This window comes from Propithecus coquereli, unplaced genomic scaffold (assembly GCF_000956105.1).
Source record: "Propithecus coquereli isolate 6110/MARCELLA unplaced genomic scaffold, Pcoq_1.0 Scaffold175, whole genome shotgun sequence".
Lineage (NCBI taxonomy): Eukaryota > Metazoa > Chordata > Mammalia > Primates > Indriidae > Propithecus > Propithecus coquereli.
In genome coordinates, this window is record NW_012142190.1 from 1,747,540 (window position 1) to 1,762,993 (window position 15,454).

The following is a 15,454-nucleotide window of genomic DNA, read 5'->3' on the forward strand; positions in this document are numbered from 1 at the left end:
GAGGCCGAGGGAGGAGGATCGCTTGAGCTCAGGAGTTCAAGACCAACCTGAGCAAGAGTGAGATCCCATCTCTAGTAAAAATAGAAAAATTAGCCAGGCATTGTGTAGTCCCAGCTACTTAGGAGGCTGAGGCAGGAGGATCATTTGAGCCCAGGAGTTGGAGGTTGCAGTGAGCTATGATGACACCACTACACTCTACCCAGGGTGACAGAGTGAGACTCTGTCTCAAAAAAAAGAAGAAAAAAAAGGAAACTGAACTCCCCTCCCTCACTAGCCCCCTTCATAAAAAAAAGAAAAACAAAAAAACTTGTCTTTTAAATATTGCTTTAAAAGTTATAGTAAAGGTGAGGGGGGGTAATAAGTTCCCAAAATAAGGTAAATGTGTAACAAATGTAGTCTGTAGAAGTTTTCAAGTTGTTAGAAGCAATCAAAATGCCATGAGTGCTCTAAGCTATTGATATAAATACACAATTTCTCCTCCCCTCTAATTTTGGGCATATGAACAGAGGAAGAGGTGTTAAACAAAGAAATGGACCTTCCTAGCTAACTCAGAAGGGCAAAGTAACACCATGCTGTCATTTCATTATACCAGTCAAAATAAGTGAAAACTCTGTATATGACTGCAACAACAAAAAAGTTCCAGATACCAAGGAAGGTAGGAGCTTCCAGGCAGCCTAGGAGAGTTTTTTAATATGCTAAAATGAAAACGCTGGACTTAGGGGGAACTAGCCCTGAGCTTTAAAACTCTAAGCCAGGGGCAAGCTGGAAGGAAACAAATATTCTGATTATGTTTGAGAATTGTATCAAGCCTAGATTAAACAATAATCAAAATAATTAATCATCACTGAGAAACATGCCAACTTTTGGAAAAGTATTTATGTTATCAAATTATTATTAAGACTATGCGCTATTTCTATTTACTAAATTTTTTATTTATAGAAACATCTAGAAAATTCTTAAAACTATTCTCTAGCTCTGCACATCTGAGGGAAGTGACTTTACCTAAAGACTACGGTTTCTACATTCCAAGTCCATTTCTCCCGTCATGCAGATGTAGCACATCTCAACTGCAAGTTCAAATCCAGGTGTTCTGGGTGTATATAAACCTCCTCCGACCTTTACAAACTGTGTTACACACATAAAAAACTACACCAATGCTGCCTTTCATTATCATGTGTTATCATTCTTATACCAAAACTATTTTAATAAATTCTCACCTTCCATGGCCGTCTAATTCCTTTGAAAAAGTCAGGCATCCACATGGGAAGAACAACAGCTTCCCTTAGCAACTTCTTAGCTTCTTCCAGATCTGCGATGTCATCCCTTTGCAAGAACAGCAAAGTTTCATAGTGGTTATTCAGGGACAGCTTGATTTATAGTCAAAACTATTCTTTTAATTTTTTTACTTATAAAATTATTCTTTTATTAAGAAAATTATTCTAATTCTTACTCCATAAAAAGATCAGTGAAAACATACTGCAGTTATTAATTAGGATATGTTATTCAATTAACAACCTTTGTCAGCTATATGAACATCAAATTAATATGTAAAATCCTTGGTTATATTCTGACAAAGGAACTTTCCCATCAATTCTGTACTCTCATGTCATGAATGAAGTCATAATCAGGAGATTAATGGATAGCAAGAGAAGACTTATAACAAGCCAGCCTATAACTTGTTTTCTCCTCTACTGTAATTCAATAATTTAAAAGACTCTAACCAATGAATACTTGGATTCCTGGATACAATGTCTCTCTCCAGGGCTTCTATCAGATCCTTATCATATCCAGCACCATCAAATTTTGGAATTTCACCATCACTTGCACCATCTTGCATATTCTTCCTTCCCTGGTGATAGGTATAAAAAACATGCTGGCCAATAACAGGATAATTTTAATTAACATCATTAAACTTTCAAAACATTATAATGTAATCGCTTTTTAAATAATATTTATTATTTTAAGATAGTATTTTCTTATTACTCAAATGCCATCCTCCTCTATTTAATTCATCGGAAATAGACGGACTGGTCAACTTTATTAAAAACTTAAAATCTACATTCATGTGGGGGACAGTGCAGGTAAGACTAAAATGATCCTTGCTAGATCCCAACAGATTAGGAAAGCCTACCTTTGAATTCATGGATGCAGAGGATTTCCACCACTGCTAGAGACTATTTAGAATATTAATGTAGAGGAAGAAAGAAAATTAATTTACTGAGAGCTTACTATTTGGCAGAAAATCTCACATACATTATCTCACTTCATACAACAACTCTACAAGGTAGATAGTATTTTTCCTTCTTTTTACAGATGAGGAACTAGGACTCAGAAAGGCTAAGTAACTTAATCAAGTTCACTAATAAATGTCAGGGTAGAGATTTTAACTCAGTTCTTCCTGCCTCCCTAAACCTATGCCCTTCACATCATACTGCCTGTGCTTGGCTGAGTCACTTACAGCTTACGAACAGGTTGTGTATGGCACAACAATTAGATCCTCCAAAGCATCCAAGAAAGAGGCTGCAGATGAGCAAGAGTTGGGACTCTGCAATGCATCTCACAAAGCCTTTTCCTTGTTACTTTAAGTACCTCCTTAGGATTCAGGGTTTCTTCCTACTAAGGTCCTTGGGACATACCGTAAAGTCACTTGGTAAAATCATAAAGACGATGGTAAAAGGACCTTTTAAAATAGTATTATTAACACCATTAAAGCAGTCTGATTTACTCCAAATTCTTCATTTAATAATATGGTGCTTTAAAAAAAGAATTATATGCTATGGTTTCTATGGGGTTCTGCCAAGATTTATTCAGTTTTGAAGAGCTTTACATGAAATGTACTCATTTGCCAAAGATAGCCCAACTACTGGAACTACTTGAGCAGGCAGAACCAAGTTATCTCCCCAGAGCTTTAGCCCCACATTAACTGTCTAATGTAAACATGAAGGGGGAAAATGGTCAAAATGAGTCAGTCTCCTAAATGTCAATCTGAAAAGAGATAATAGAACAGGATGAAACTTTCTAATCCTCCTTTTTCTGAGACAGACAAAAGGCCCGAGTAAAAGTGCTGGGAGAGGACGAAGTGGCTCCCTTAGGCAGATGTTCTAGTTGTTTTAAGTCACAAGGTAGATGACCAAACAGCATTCCGGTGACTTGACCCAAAAAATGAACAATTTACTCTTTCTGGGCAGTATGGAAGTAGTATTAAGCAATTTTCAGGAAGATTCTTACATTTCATATAACCAATATCAATATTGGCACTATTGAAAGGAGTAAATTTCTGGCACACCTACACAAGAAACATAACATTAACAAATTTAAAATAAGCTCAGTATAGAATCACATTTTATAGCATATATAGGCCAAAGCTACAAAGTCACATTCAAACAAATCACTGGGAACACTTTAAAGCTATTCTAGGCCGGGCGCGGTGGCTCACGCCTGTAATCCTAGCTCTCTGGGAGGCCGAGGCAGGCGGATTGTTTGAGCTCAGGAGTTCGAAACCAGCCTGAGCAAGAGCGAGACCCCGTCTCTACTAAAAAGAGAAAGAAATTAATTGGACAACTAAAAATATATAGAAAAAACTAGCCGGGCATGGTGGCGCATGCCTGTAATCCCAGCTACTCGGGAGGCTGAGGCAGGAGGATCGCTTGAGCCCAGGAGTGTGAGGTTGCTGTGAGCTAGGCTGACGCCACGGCACTCACTCTAGCCCGGGCAACACAGTGAGACTCTGTCTCAAAAAAAAAAAAATAAATAAAGCTATTCTAGAAATAAATCAACTAAAGAATGCAACAGAAACGGATATATCTGGGACTTAAGACTTCCTATGGCATTGTAATTTGAGACTTACCAAATTAAAATTAAAATTCATTTTAACATGAATGTCCAAGTGGCAGGGGAGGACTTGACAAAGACTACACAAAGAGAAAGGAAAAACTGCACACCTATCTGAAAATAATAAGAATCATAGGATTTTAAGAACAGTAAATATTTAAGCATCTACTACATGCAACACATTTTACTGTGCATTAGGTTTTAAAACAGTGAATGAAAATACATTTTCTGCCCTCATCACGCATCTAATCTAACGGAGGAAACAAGTAACAAGTAAACAAAGCAAAAACACACATAATTATAAACTGTGAAGTGCTGTCAAAAAACCTGAGTGTAGTCAGTGTGGCTAAAAGGTATTAAGCAGAAGGAAGAGGTTGGAGACATGGGTAGAGCTGAGTGTGGATTTTATTTTAAGGGCACGGGGATGACATGATCTGATTTATATTTTTAGATGACTCTTATGTCTGCTCTATGGAAAAAGGATGGGGAAGAGCAGGAAAACAAAAGAAGTAAAAGCCTCTCACTGCACAGAAGAGGAAACGTGGTATAAGCCACTTAAACAACTTGACTGAGAATCTGAAGTTTCTCGATGATACAGATGGGACCTGAATACACATTAAGTTCTCCAAAGAAGATTCTGGGAACTTCTTCAAATCAAAATGGTGAGGATATTGAAAAACAGACTAAGAAAAACTAAAATTAAATAATTAATTTGGTTACACCAGGAAATTAGTAAAATGGGTGACAATTACCCTTCATAACAAATAGTTAAATATTTAATAAATTAGAAGAGGGATATCAAATGTAAATAACTATGGTACCAGTTAACTAGCTAGATTAAAGGCAATACCTAAAAGAAACTGTTAGTTTCAGGCAATAAAACTAACCTTGCCCAAGATATTATTATCTGTATGTTAATAGTATTAGCTGCAATGTCAGTGAAATGATCTTAGAATTCTTTCCTTAGATTTTTACTTTAGTTGACTACGGTCAACATTAGCAAGAATTTATATTTAGCATAAAGGCTGAAACACTTTTCTCATGAAAGCAAAATATTTTAGCTTCTTTTTACTAATATCTAAATTACTCATATCAAAAAAGCTTTGTTAATCATCTATTGGGTAATTATTCTATTTGTAGAAAATGAGGCTCAAAGTGACTAATCAAATATTATAGAGTCAATAAATGATACAGACTATCCTAAAATACAAATAGTGGTTTTCACATTTTACTATGCGGCCTCTCACAGTGGCAGATTAAGTGAAACGTGGTCAGTTATCAGCGTTGGGTTATTGTATTTTAAGAGAAATACTGACAAATGAATCACACCCAGGAAGGATGATCAGGGCGCTAGAGTTCAAAACCCATGTCATACAAAGAAGGAAACTAGAGACATTTAAGTTAAATAAACAAATGCTAATGGAGCAACACAACCGACTTGCTCTACATTACTCCAAAGGAAAGAACCAGGGCCAAAATATAAAGCAACAAAAGAGGCAGATTTCAGATCAGCCAAGAATGAATTTTCTAACAATGGATTCTGTCCAACAAAGGAATCAACTCTTTTGTTAGGTAGTGAGAATTTATATCCAACATAAGAATTCCATGTTTTATTTTACACTTTCTGTAGTACATAGAATGGCTAGAATGAGTGGTGGATTCTGAGAAAGGATAAGAAAAACTTAAATATAGCTACTAAGATTCCACATTTAATCTTACTATATAAGAAATATCGCATTTAAACAGAGCTCATGAACTCCTATTAAGAAAGCCCTGAAAGTGGAAAACTTAGAATAGTCCAATAAGGATACGCACATTCTAAAATCAAGAAGCTAAGAACTCTCACTGGGCAAGGTTGAAATATAATAAAACTGTTCTATCTAAGAAAAAGATGACACAAATCTTCCTATGACCTAAGAGCTCATCTCCTCTCAAAGACTAAACCGACACTTGTACAGGAAAAGAAAATAAACAGTGAGTAAAAAAAAAAACAAAACAGGCAAGCACAAACTTCCACAAATAGGTTTGGAATTCCAAATCGTAAGTTTAGTCAAAGTTATTTAGATACGAAAACTATTTTACTATAATTTAATATAAAAAGGCAAAAAATAAAATAAAAACAAAAACTAGCACTATAAATTAGCTGCCACCAAAGAAACAATTTGTGGAGTGATTTAATATCCAAAGGACAGAACAAGATATTTCTTAAAAACAAGTCATTGATAATACAAACGGCCACTGAACATATGAAAGGGCTTTCAACCTAAGTTATCAGGTAAATATTCAATATACAGGAAATATGCTGGTAAAATCCTAAGATATGATTATACTAAAAAAGACTGACAATATCTAGTGTTGGCAAGGATGTGGAGAAACTGAAGGGAAGAGTAGAAATTGGTATAACCACTTTGCAAAACTATTTGGTGTTATTTACTAAAGTTTAATTTATAAATATCCTATGACCTAGCAATTCCACTCCTAGCTATATGCTCACTAGAAATGCATGCATGTATTATATATATATATCAAAGGAAAAGTATAAAACTATTCAAAGCAGCATTACTCACAATAGCCCCAAACTAAAAGCAATCCCAATATCCATTAACAAGAAAACAGATTTAACTGTGAAATAGTATGTAACAATGAAAATAAATAAACTACAGAAATACGCAACAGCATGGAAGAATCTCACAAATATATGTTAAGCAAAAAAGCCAAACACAAATGAACACTTACTATACATACAGTTTCAAGACAGGCATAACTAATTTATGCCATTTAGAAATCAGAATAGTGGTTACCATTTAGGAAGAGGGAAGCGGCAAGGACTGGGAGGGATCATGAACATGGCTTCGGAGGTGCCAAACGTTCAATTTCTTGACCCCTGAACTGACAGTTACATAGATTACATGGTAGTCACACAGTAGTTACAAGGGTTACATGCAGTGAGATGCCGAAGATGTTTCTTAGTGGTTTGTGAAAGCCAATTATTAAATTTCCAGAAATTTTGTGAGCCAGCTATGAAACACGGCCATCAGTAAAAATTCAATTATACAAACTTAGAATTGTATTTTTTAAAAAGGTAATTAAATACTCAAAACTCCTCATATCCTAATTATTTTACTGTTATTTATGCTCTTGGAATTACTTAAGTCTATTGTATCTCTGTGGTGGAAACACTACAAAATGGTAGGCTTCTATCCATCTCATCTCAACTGAGTACTGACCAGTGACATCATGGTGAAATCTGTCACACTGGAAGTATTTATAGCATAGAAATCAGCAAATTCAACAAATCAGGGCTTGATTTATTGCTTTCTTGACTGTCTAGACTTAAGAAAGTGATGGGAAAATGTTAATAATGCAGATTAAACTTAAAAGCATGTAGTTTCTGTTATTACATTGTAAATAGCACAAAAAATTGATTATTCTTCCAGTATTTGAAAACTATTATTCAATTCATCAAAGTGCTCAAGTCACTCACGAATGAGTGAAGCTCCAGCATATGTTTTTATTGTTTCACTATCATCTTATGCATTAAGGAAAACAAATTATCAACCAACATTCATGCCAGCACTATGTTCCTCCACCAAATGTAGTCATAGGTTGGCTACAAATATAAGAATTGAGCAAAAATCAGCAAAAGCATTCTGTGACAGTCCACTGGCTCTATGAAATTAACAATAGAGTATAGGATATTTTGTTATTTGTAAATTACATGCTACACATCCTTTATATCAGATTTATAATAAACTTGTATGTGAATGTGTATATTATGTGTATATTATACACACACACTTTGTTTTCATAAAAGTAGTTATTAACATATAGCAGCACACCACTGGTTATATAATCATCATTCATCAAATAGTACTCTTATAATTTGTGTACTTTTCTTCAATAAAAAGGCTTTTTATAAAGTCACTGCTCATTTGTATAGTCAATCAATCAACAGCTCTCAAAACAATACATCTCTCCAATCAGATATTCCTAGACTTACTCATCAGAAGAAAAGCATTCATAAATGGCCATTTGTTATATATAACTCAATGAAATACAGTCTTTTAAGATTAATAACTTTAACATGAGTTCAGTGAATATAATTTACCCACTTTAATCTGAATTCTATTTAAAAGAATATAGAGCTTTAATCATGAGATCACAATGGAAGAAGTGTTCATTTCACTCAGAGTAACTAACCATAAAGCTATAGTCTTAACAATACTTGAGAATCAGAGTTTTATGAATTAAACTTATTCTTTGCTATAATACAAAAATATTTCTTCTACTACCTAATATTTTAGACTATCCTTTTAAAATACAAAATTCATCTGTTACTTCTACATATATTTCTATACTGATTCTAAGCTTAAATAGCAAAATAATAATAAATCCGATTTTCCCAGGCGCTGTGGTCTATATGCTTATGTCCTTCCAAAAAACATGTCAAAATCTAATCTTCGATGTGTTGGTATTAAAAGGTAGAGCCTTTAGGAGGTGATTAGGTCATGAGAGTTCTGTCCTCACGAATAGGATTAGTACTCTTATAAAAGATGCCTAAAGGAGCCTGTTGGCCCCTTCTACCACATGAGGACACATAGAAATGCCATCTATGAAAAACAGGCCCTCACTAGTACCAAATCTGCCAGTGCCTTGATCTTGGACTTCCCAGCCTCCAGAACTGTGAGAAATAAGTTGCTATTATTTATAAACTACCCAGTCTAAGGTGTTTTATTATAACAGCCCAAACAGACCAGGTACATTCAAGTAAGACTTAAAAATACAGCTTAAAGGTTAATTTAGTCATCTGACTCCCTCGTGACAATGAGAAAATAATTAACTTAAAGCCAGGACCTACATTTATTAAAGTTTGTACTTCTACGCCTAGAAGTATGACTGACACAAAGTGCACATTTAATAAAGATGTGTTAAATGGGGTAGAAATTGGTCTTATGGATGACCCTATAGACCTCAGGGGGAAAGAAAACTACAAAGCCTCAACAGATCACTATGCAAAGTGATTGCTACTTATTGATAAACAGCATTTCAAGCTGGGACCTAACCTGAAGCCTGTTAGCAGTTTAAAAAAAAAAAAAAAAAAAAGACATAATCATTCTCAGAAAATAAACTTGTCCTCTTGTAAGAAAGACATATTCATGATACATTAAAACAAGATAGTAAGCATTTTCAAATAAGAGGCTTCATAGCATAATGATTAAAAGCTCAGGTATAACAGCCACACAAGGTTCAAATCCTAGTTTCACCATCTACTTGCAGTTAAGACTTTAGCGCCTCAATTTCTTCATATGTAAAACAGAGAAAATAATGCTGTGCTCACAGGATTGTGTAAGGATCAAACAAATCAACATATGTAAAAAACCTCAAAAGGGGCGTTTTTGTTGAAAGCTTCAAAAAAGATAAGTATGTTCAAGGAAGAGTAATATTGCTGCTACTGCTATCATTAGTTGTTCTATTATACAGTTCTCAACACCAAATTAAAAATCCAAATATACCAGGGATCTTGGGTAAAATATGTCTAACTTCTCTTATCCTCACTTTTTTTTTACATCTATAAAGTTAAGTGGTTGGAGTACAGCAGCAGCTTTCAAAATTCTGATCATGACATAAAATAATAAATGCATGTGAGATTATTAGCTAGTATACATAAACATGTTTATATATCTAAATTTTTTAATATATTTATATAACTATATTTTTTTCTCAAAATAATACTGTTCTTACTATGAGAAATAAACTCTGAATTTTCTAGTCTATGCTACTTCAATTTTTTTTAAGCTGGTTGCAATGTACAAAACCAATCTTACAAAAAAACAAACACTGGGGACTACAATACCTCTGAGGACATCTCCAAAACCCATTTTTGAATTAGCTTTCAACAGAAGTGGGTATCTATCAGTTTCACCTAAGCTGTCTTAAATGCTAACACAGCCCTCAGTGAGTTTTAGGAATTCTAGTATTCTAATAAATATTCGAGTGGTTAGGACAATCATAACTGAGTCAAATACACCTTCCAAATGCTAATGAAGTTTTCATTAGTTTGTTTTTTAAAATTGTAGTCCCTTTTGTTTCCTCAGTGACTCAGAAAATCTCTTTTACCTCCAAACAACTACAGAGTTGGTTTTTTCCTTAAATAAAAGGCTTATTTTCCAATGGCATTCTGAGTACTTACATATGTCAATGAAAGAATAATTAGGATTTAAAAAATTATTTGGAAATATTATAAATGAAAGACAATTTAAAATCTCCAATAAAATGTACGTAACATTTAATAAATGTTTGCTTATTTGGTTCTTTGCTTAAGAGTCATATTTAAAAGCCAGCATTTATTTAATAGTTATGGATCTCTTTTTCCAAATCCAAGCCAGATTTTTAATCTAGCTTAGTAGGTAAGGATACTATATAATAGGAAAACTCTTAAGATAACAGGAAAAAAAATGTATAACTTTACAAATTCCATTCTTTCAGCCTCCATCTTTACTCTAGGACTTTTAGCAAGTTACTTTAGCTCTCTGTACCAGTTTCTTCATCTGTAAAATGGGGAAAATAAGATAACCTACTTCATAGGATTATTTCATGAATTATTGTGTAATCACTCTGAATGGTGCCTAGCAAAAATGCAGCCAATAAACCGAGACCACGGTTCTTCTCTTTTGTTATATGAAATTAAAGACTGAAAGTTCCTCACCCTGTCCTAAAAGTTTATCTAAAAAGCTATTCACAAAGTGAGGGTTGGATTTCAGCCCCTATTCTCTAAAATGCAAACCAAGGCTAGCTGCACAAAAAAGAACAGAAGAAACAAAGATGATATTTAAGATATAGATTTTCAAGTATCCATTTATGTGGCTTTTGATAACAGAGGAGAACCAGTTCAATTTTATCAGCAGGAAAAATTTATTTATTAGTACCCTTCACTAATCCCAAAAAGGATCTGAGACAGAATCACTACTGTTTTATGGCATAAAAGCTCCACCGAATTACAAACATAAAAAAATATAATTCATTTTCAATGTCCTAGTGAGGCAGAGAGGTAGAATATGTCTTCAGATCTATCCCATGAAAAGAAATGCTTAGAAAACACCAGTTTTATTCTATCATGGTCTAAACATCCATAAGGCCTACGAAGTTGGTCTACTTAGAGTCCAATACTAATCAAAATTACATGTAATAAAAATATTCAAATGTAGTATACATTTTGAAGGACAACTTATTATCAGTTATAAGTCATATTTTCATTATATGTATCATGATATGAATGTGATTACAGATCCAGAATTCCTAATGAGAAAACTTCTTTGTGGCAATTCAATTACATCATCATTCATTCATGACATCACAATGGAAATGGGAAATACTATCACTAAAAATTTTGGTCTTTTCACTAAAATCAAGGCTAAGAGATGCATCAAATCATCCTGCTAGTTCCTTACTCTGTAAGATTATCTTCAACCCATTGTCTTAAAGTCCATTTTAAGGGAAGCACAGAATTTCCAGCCAGTACTATGTTCACTCACCGATCAATTTCCTAGATAAGTAAACGTGCACAATGAATCCTAAGGAAGGAATATTTTCTCACTAAGGAAAAAAAATCTTGTTCTACTCTACGATTTATGGATGAATCAAAGGTATTTATTTTTTGCAGTAGTAAATCACATTCCTTATCTTACTCTGTGAATATATATCTCTACTTTCTTACAAGTCTTTTCCCTACAATTGTTTTCATTTATTGTTCATTTTAATTCAGAATATTTGTTAAAATATTTTCAAAAAAATTTTAAAACTCTATTTTGAATATTGCTACAAAGGATCCATTTTACTAAATATTTTTAACGTGGGTATATACATTATTCTGAAGTTATTTGCATTGCAGCATGGCCTTCGAAATACAAAGAAGGCTTAGGTTTTGAATCAAGACTTTTTTTTAACTCTTCCACATCAAAACCTTGAAAAGTCAACAAAAATCATAATATTCACCAAAAGTCATGGGCTTCAAGTTAGCGAATTACAAAGAAACAGAGTCTTGCCTTGTCATCTCTCCCTCTTGCTCTATAATCCTTGTCCCTACTTGTAGAAGGTTTTTCACTCTTTGATATAGGATGTGTTCGGCCTACAGGTCCCCGGGCGCCTACGCCTGCCATTTCTTTCCTCAGCGGTCTTACTTCTCGACTGGGACGCCTGATCTGGGGTGGAGCTCTGACAAAAAAAAATAAATAAAGTTAAAACTAAAATTAATCACAGGCAAAAGTATTTCAATACTACTTTAGTCAATAAAACTGTTAAATCAAGAAGCCCCAAATCTTGTTTTTCCACCTTTTGCCAATTCATGGCCACAACTATTAGGTTAGTTTTTAAAAATTCTTTTCTCTAAAATGTACTGGCTGATACAATTATTAAATACATATAAATGACACATATGGTAGCAATTATTTTGTCAAAAGTAACTATTAATCACCAATAGAGGGCAACACAGACTATTCCCATCTAATAATCTTAATAGTGTAAGGAAAAGTCAACAATTTTATTCATTATTGTCCTAAACCAAGAATAAGCAACTTTAAAAAAAAAATGCATTAAAAGCTGAAAGGGCAGAAATTCAAAATATGTCTATCTTCAGTTTACTAATTTATTTATTTATTTTTTTACAATCAAGATGATTTTCTCTGCTTCTGTACTGGAAAACTCAACATTTCATTCATCAAATTACAAATGACAGGGCTTAACAATTACTTTCTTATAAACGAAGTAACTTATATGTAAAAATATTCATGCTTTGCAGGTGTCTAAAATCAAAGGATGGTTCCAATTACATAGGCCTCCAAATGTGATTAAGAATTTTGATAAATATATAAATGTAACTATACAAAGTGGCATACTTTGTTTCATGTCATGTGAACCATGTCTCCTTCAAATGGTCAAGTTTTGAGGTTCCTCAGTAAGTATCTGTCTCTTTTTGGGTCTTGGGTAAGACACTGTAACTTCATATCTAATCTTAGTTCTTTTTTCTTGAACTGTTTCTATCTCTATTTTCCTACCTTTTCTCTCTCTACAGTTGTGTCTGTATTTGTAGATCCCATATGTGTATTCCTTTTTCATCCATGTGCCATATCTATTATGATCCCCCTTCCAGCCTCACACTTTTAATTCACCTAACTCATCATGGAGTTTTCGTTCCTGGTATGAGAAAAGATGACACATACACATAATTCAATGAATCCAGCAAGACAAGAAAATGGATGAAAAGCCATGAAAGTTGCAAAGTAGGGACAGAAAAGGTTAAAAGGTGTTAACCTGTTGCAAGTCTTATATAGCATATTCAAAATTATTGGAATTAGACCTACATCATGAAATTGCTAAAGATAAGAAAAGCTGGTGAAAACTGTATGTCTATTACCATACACTGACATCTTAATCACTGGAGTCCAGTCCAGTTAAACAATTATTTATTGAATACCCATTAGGTGATATACAGTCTCTACTATGATGGCCTTAGAAGGAGACAAAGATAAATAAGGAATCTTGTGAAAGAAATTCACAGGAAAGGAACTAGAAAATAGTGCATAGTAAGATGGCTGTAAGGCATTTTGAAATTTAAAGTATTATTACATCACTGGTTCTAGGGTATTAGTAGTCTTTTAAGCATTCTGTCAATAAAATCAAAATGTGATAAGACTAGTTAAAAAATAAAAAATTTAAAATGTTACATTACTGTTTCTAGTATTTTCAATGTAACCACCATTTTCTGACTTAACTTTTTTTCGTTGTTTTGATGAAGCCATGGAAAGTAGTGGAGTACAACTTTACTTTTATTTATATGTATTTGTGGATGTATAAATGTCTTTTCTGAATCAGATTAATGGGTATGGCCAAAGATAATGAGACCGAAAATCTCTTCCACACAGAACATGTGTCAAGTTTCCCCTTTTGTTAGCAGCTATGCCTGCTATTTAAATACTCTGTCCTTGTTTGGGGTCCTGCTTTTTAGACTCAACACCCGGCCTGAAGCCTTTGCTCACAAACAGCAAGCCCATCCCTTACAGCGGCATGTCAGGCTGCTAGTCAGCTGCTGGGCTTCCCAGTGAGACCTCATTGCTTAGGGGTGAACTACAGCAAAGCTTGAGACGTTTCTCCTGCCTTCTCAGCTGTGCTTTCCCCACCTCGGCATGCTATTTAATAGTCACTTAGGAGTCCTGCTGTAGTCCATTGTGCACACATACCCAGCTCAGTAAAGCTGTGTTATGGAAGAATTATTTCAAAGCTGTTCATAGGCTGCATTTCAAGTGTTTGCCATTGCTGACCTTGTCCTGCCACTCAGTATTGTGATGGGCTCATAAATGGTCTGAATGAAACTGCTCAAGAAGCCAGATGTGCCATTTGTGGCGAGTCCCATGTCTCACAGGAAGTGTGCCTGTGCTCTGCAAGTCTTCAGTTCCATCTCACTGCAGTTTGATATTACATTCGTAACAGACTCTGTCAACTTCCCAAAGGACATCCTTGATTCTGTTCCATAACTTCGTCCACTAGTGCATCACTGCACAATGTTATGCTTCAATTTAAGAACTCAGTGACAGCTTCCAGGCTGTGTAAATAATAAAAGTCTCAAGGCTTATTTTACTAGTCTGTTTTTAAAAAAAGACTTTAGTAAGGTTACACAGCATCACTGACCTCTGCTCTAAAGGTCAAACAGACTGATACTGTACTATAGCACTTCAAATATAAAGAATAACCAGTTTGACTTGCAGATAAAAGACAAAAATGTCTACACTGTGCTCAATTCTCCTATTTGAGATTTCCCTATAGGAAGGGAGAAAAATATGCCTTATTTTATCACATGCAAATAAGCCTGATTTCCTCCAAATTCCAATACTTCCTCTTTCCAAGCTATATCAAATATCAGTATTATATATAAATGTTCTTATCAGTACTGCTTGTAATAAATACCTGAAAATAATCCAAATATTAATTACTGATACATAAATTAGTAAATATTCACATAATGGAATATAATACAAATGTGAACATGAATTACGGCTACATGCAATAACCATAAATGAAATCTCAGGACCATAATGTTTACTGAAAAAGCAAGCTGAAAGCATCCTTCTGAAGACGCCTTCATTTCATGCCATATTAAGAAATAGGGTCTAATTTACTATTATAATTTTCTCCAATAGATAGATATAAAAGGCTTCTTCTGAGGAGCTATTGCACTCTTTCTACTTCCCCTACCTTTCTGTTTGATGATGATTTAAAATTCTTTGGTTACATCTATTTGCCCATACATTGTTAGAATTCTGGTATTATTTAGAGGAAGTAATTTGGAACAAGTACAGTTTTTGCCCAAAACATAAGCCAGATTACGTAAAGTTAGCTTCTGGAAAAGAAAGATAACCTAACCTAGCTAGTCAGGCTGCTAGTCAGCTGCTGGGCTTCAAACTAGTCTATATAACTTTAAAATAAACAAGAAAACACCTCTCTTCATAGCTAATAAAAATATAAGAAACACAAATTCTGAGGCCGGGCACGGTGGCTCACGCCTGTAATCCTAGCTCTCTGGGAGGCCGAGGCGGGCGGATTGTTTGAGCTCAGGAGTTCGAGACCAGCCTGA

At 34.3% G+C, this 15,454-nt stretch overlaps 1 protein-coding gene across 1 annotated transcript in view; it reads right to left on the reverse strand.

Annotated features, from left to right (window-relative positions):
• KATNAL1 (katanin p60 subunit A-like 1) overlaps nucleotides 1–15,454 on the reverse strand; it is a 97,646-nt gene that overhangs the window by 28,942 nt on the left and 53,250 nt on the right. Inside the window, exons 4-6 of the mRNA XM_012642118.1 lie at nucleotides 11,874–12,042; nucleotides 1,722–1,849; nucleotides 1,218–1,323 (exon numbers count right to left, since the gene is read on the reverse strand). Of these exons, the coding sequence (XP_012497572.1) occupies nucleotides 1,218–1,323; nucleotides 1,722–1,849; nucleotides 11,874–12,042 (403 nt within the window). The remainder of the gene's footprint in view (nucleotides 1–1,217; nucleotides 1,324–1,721; nucleotides 1,850–11,873; nucleotides 12,043–15,454) is intronic.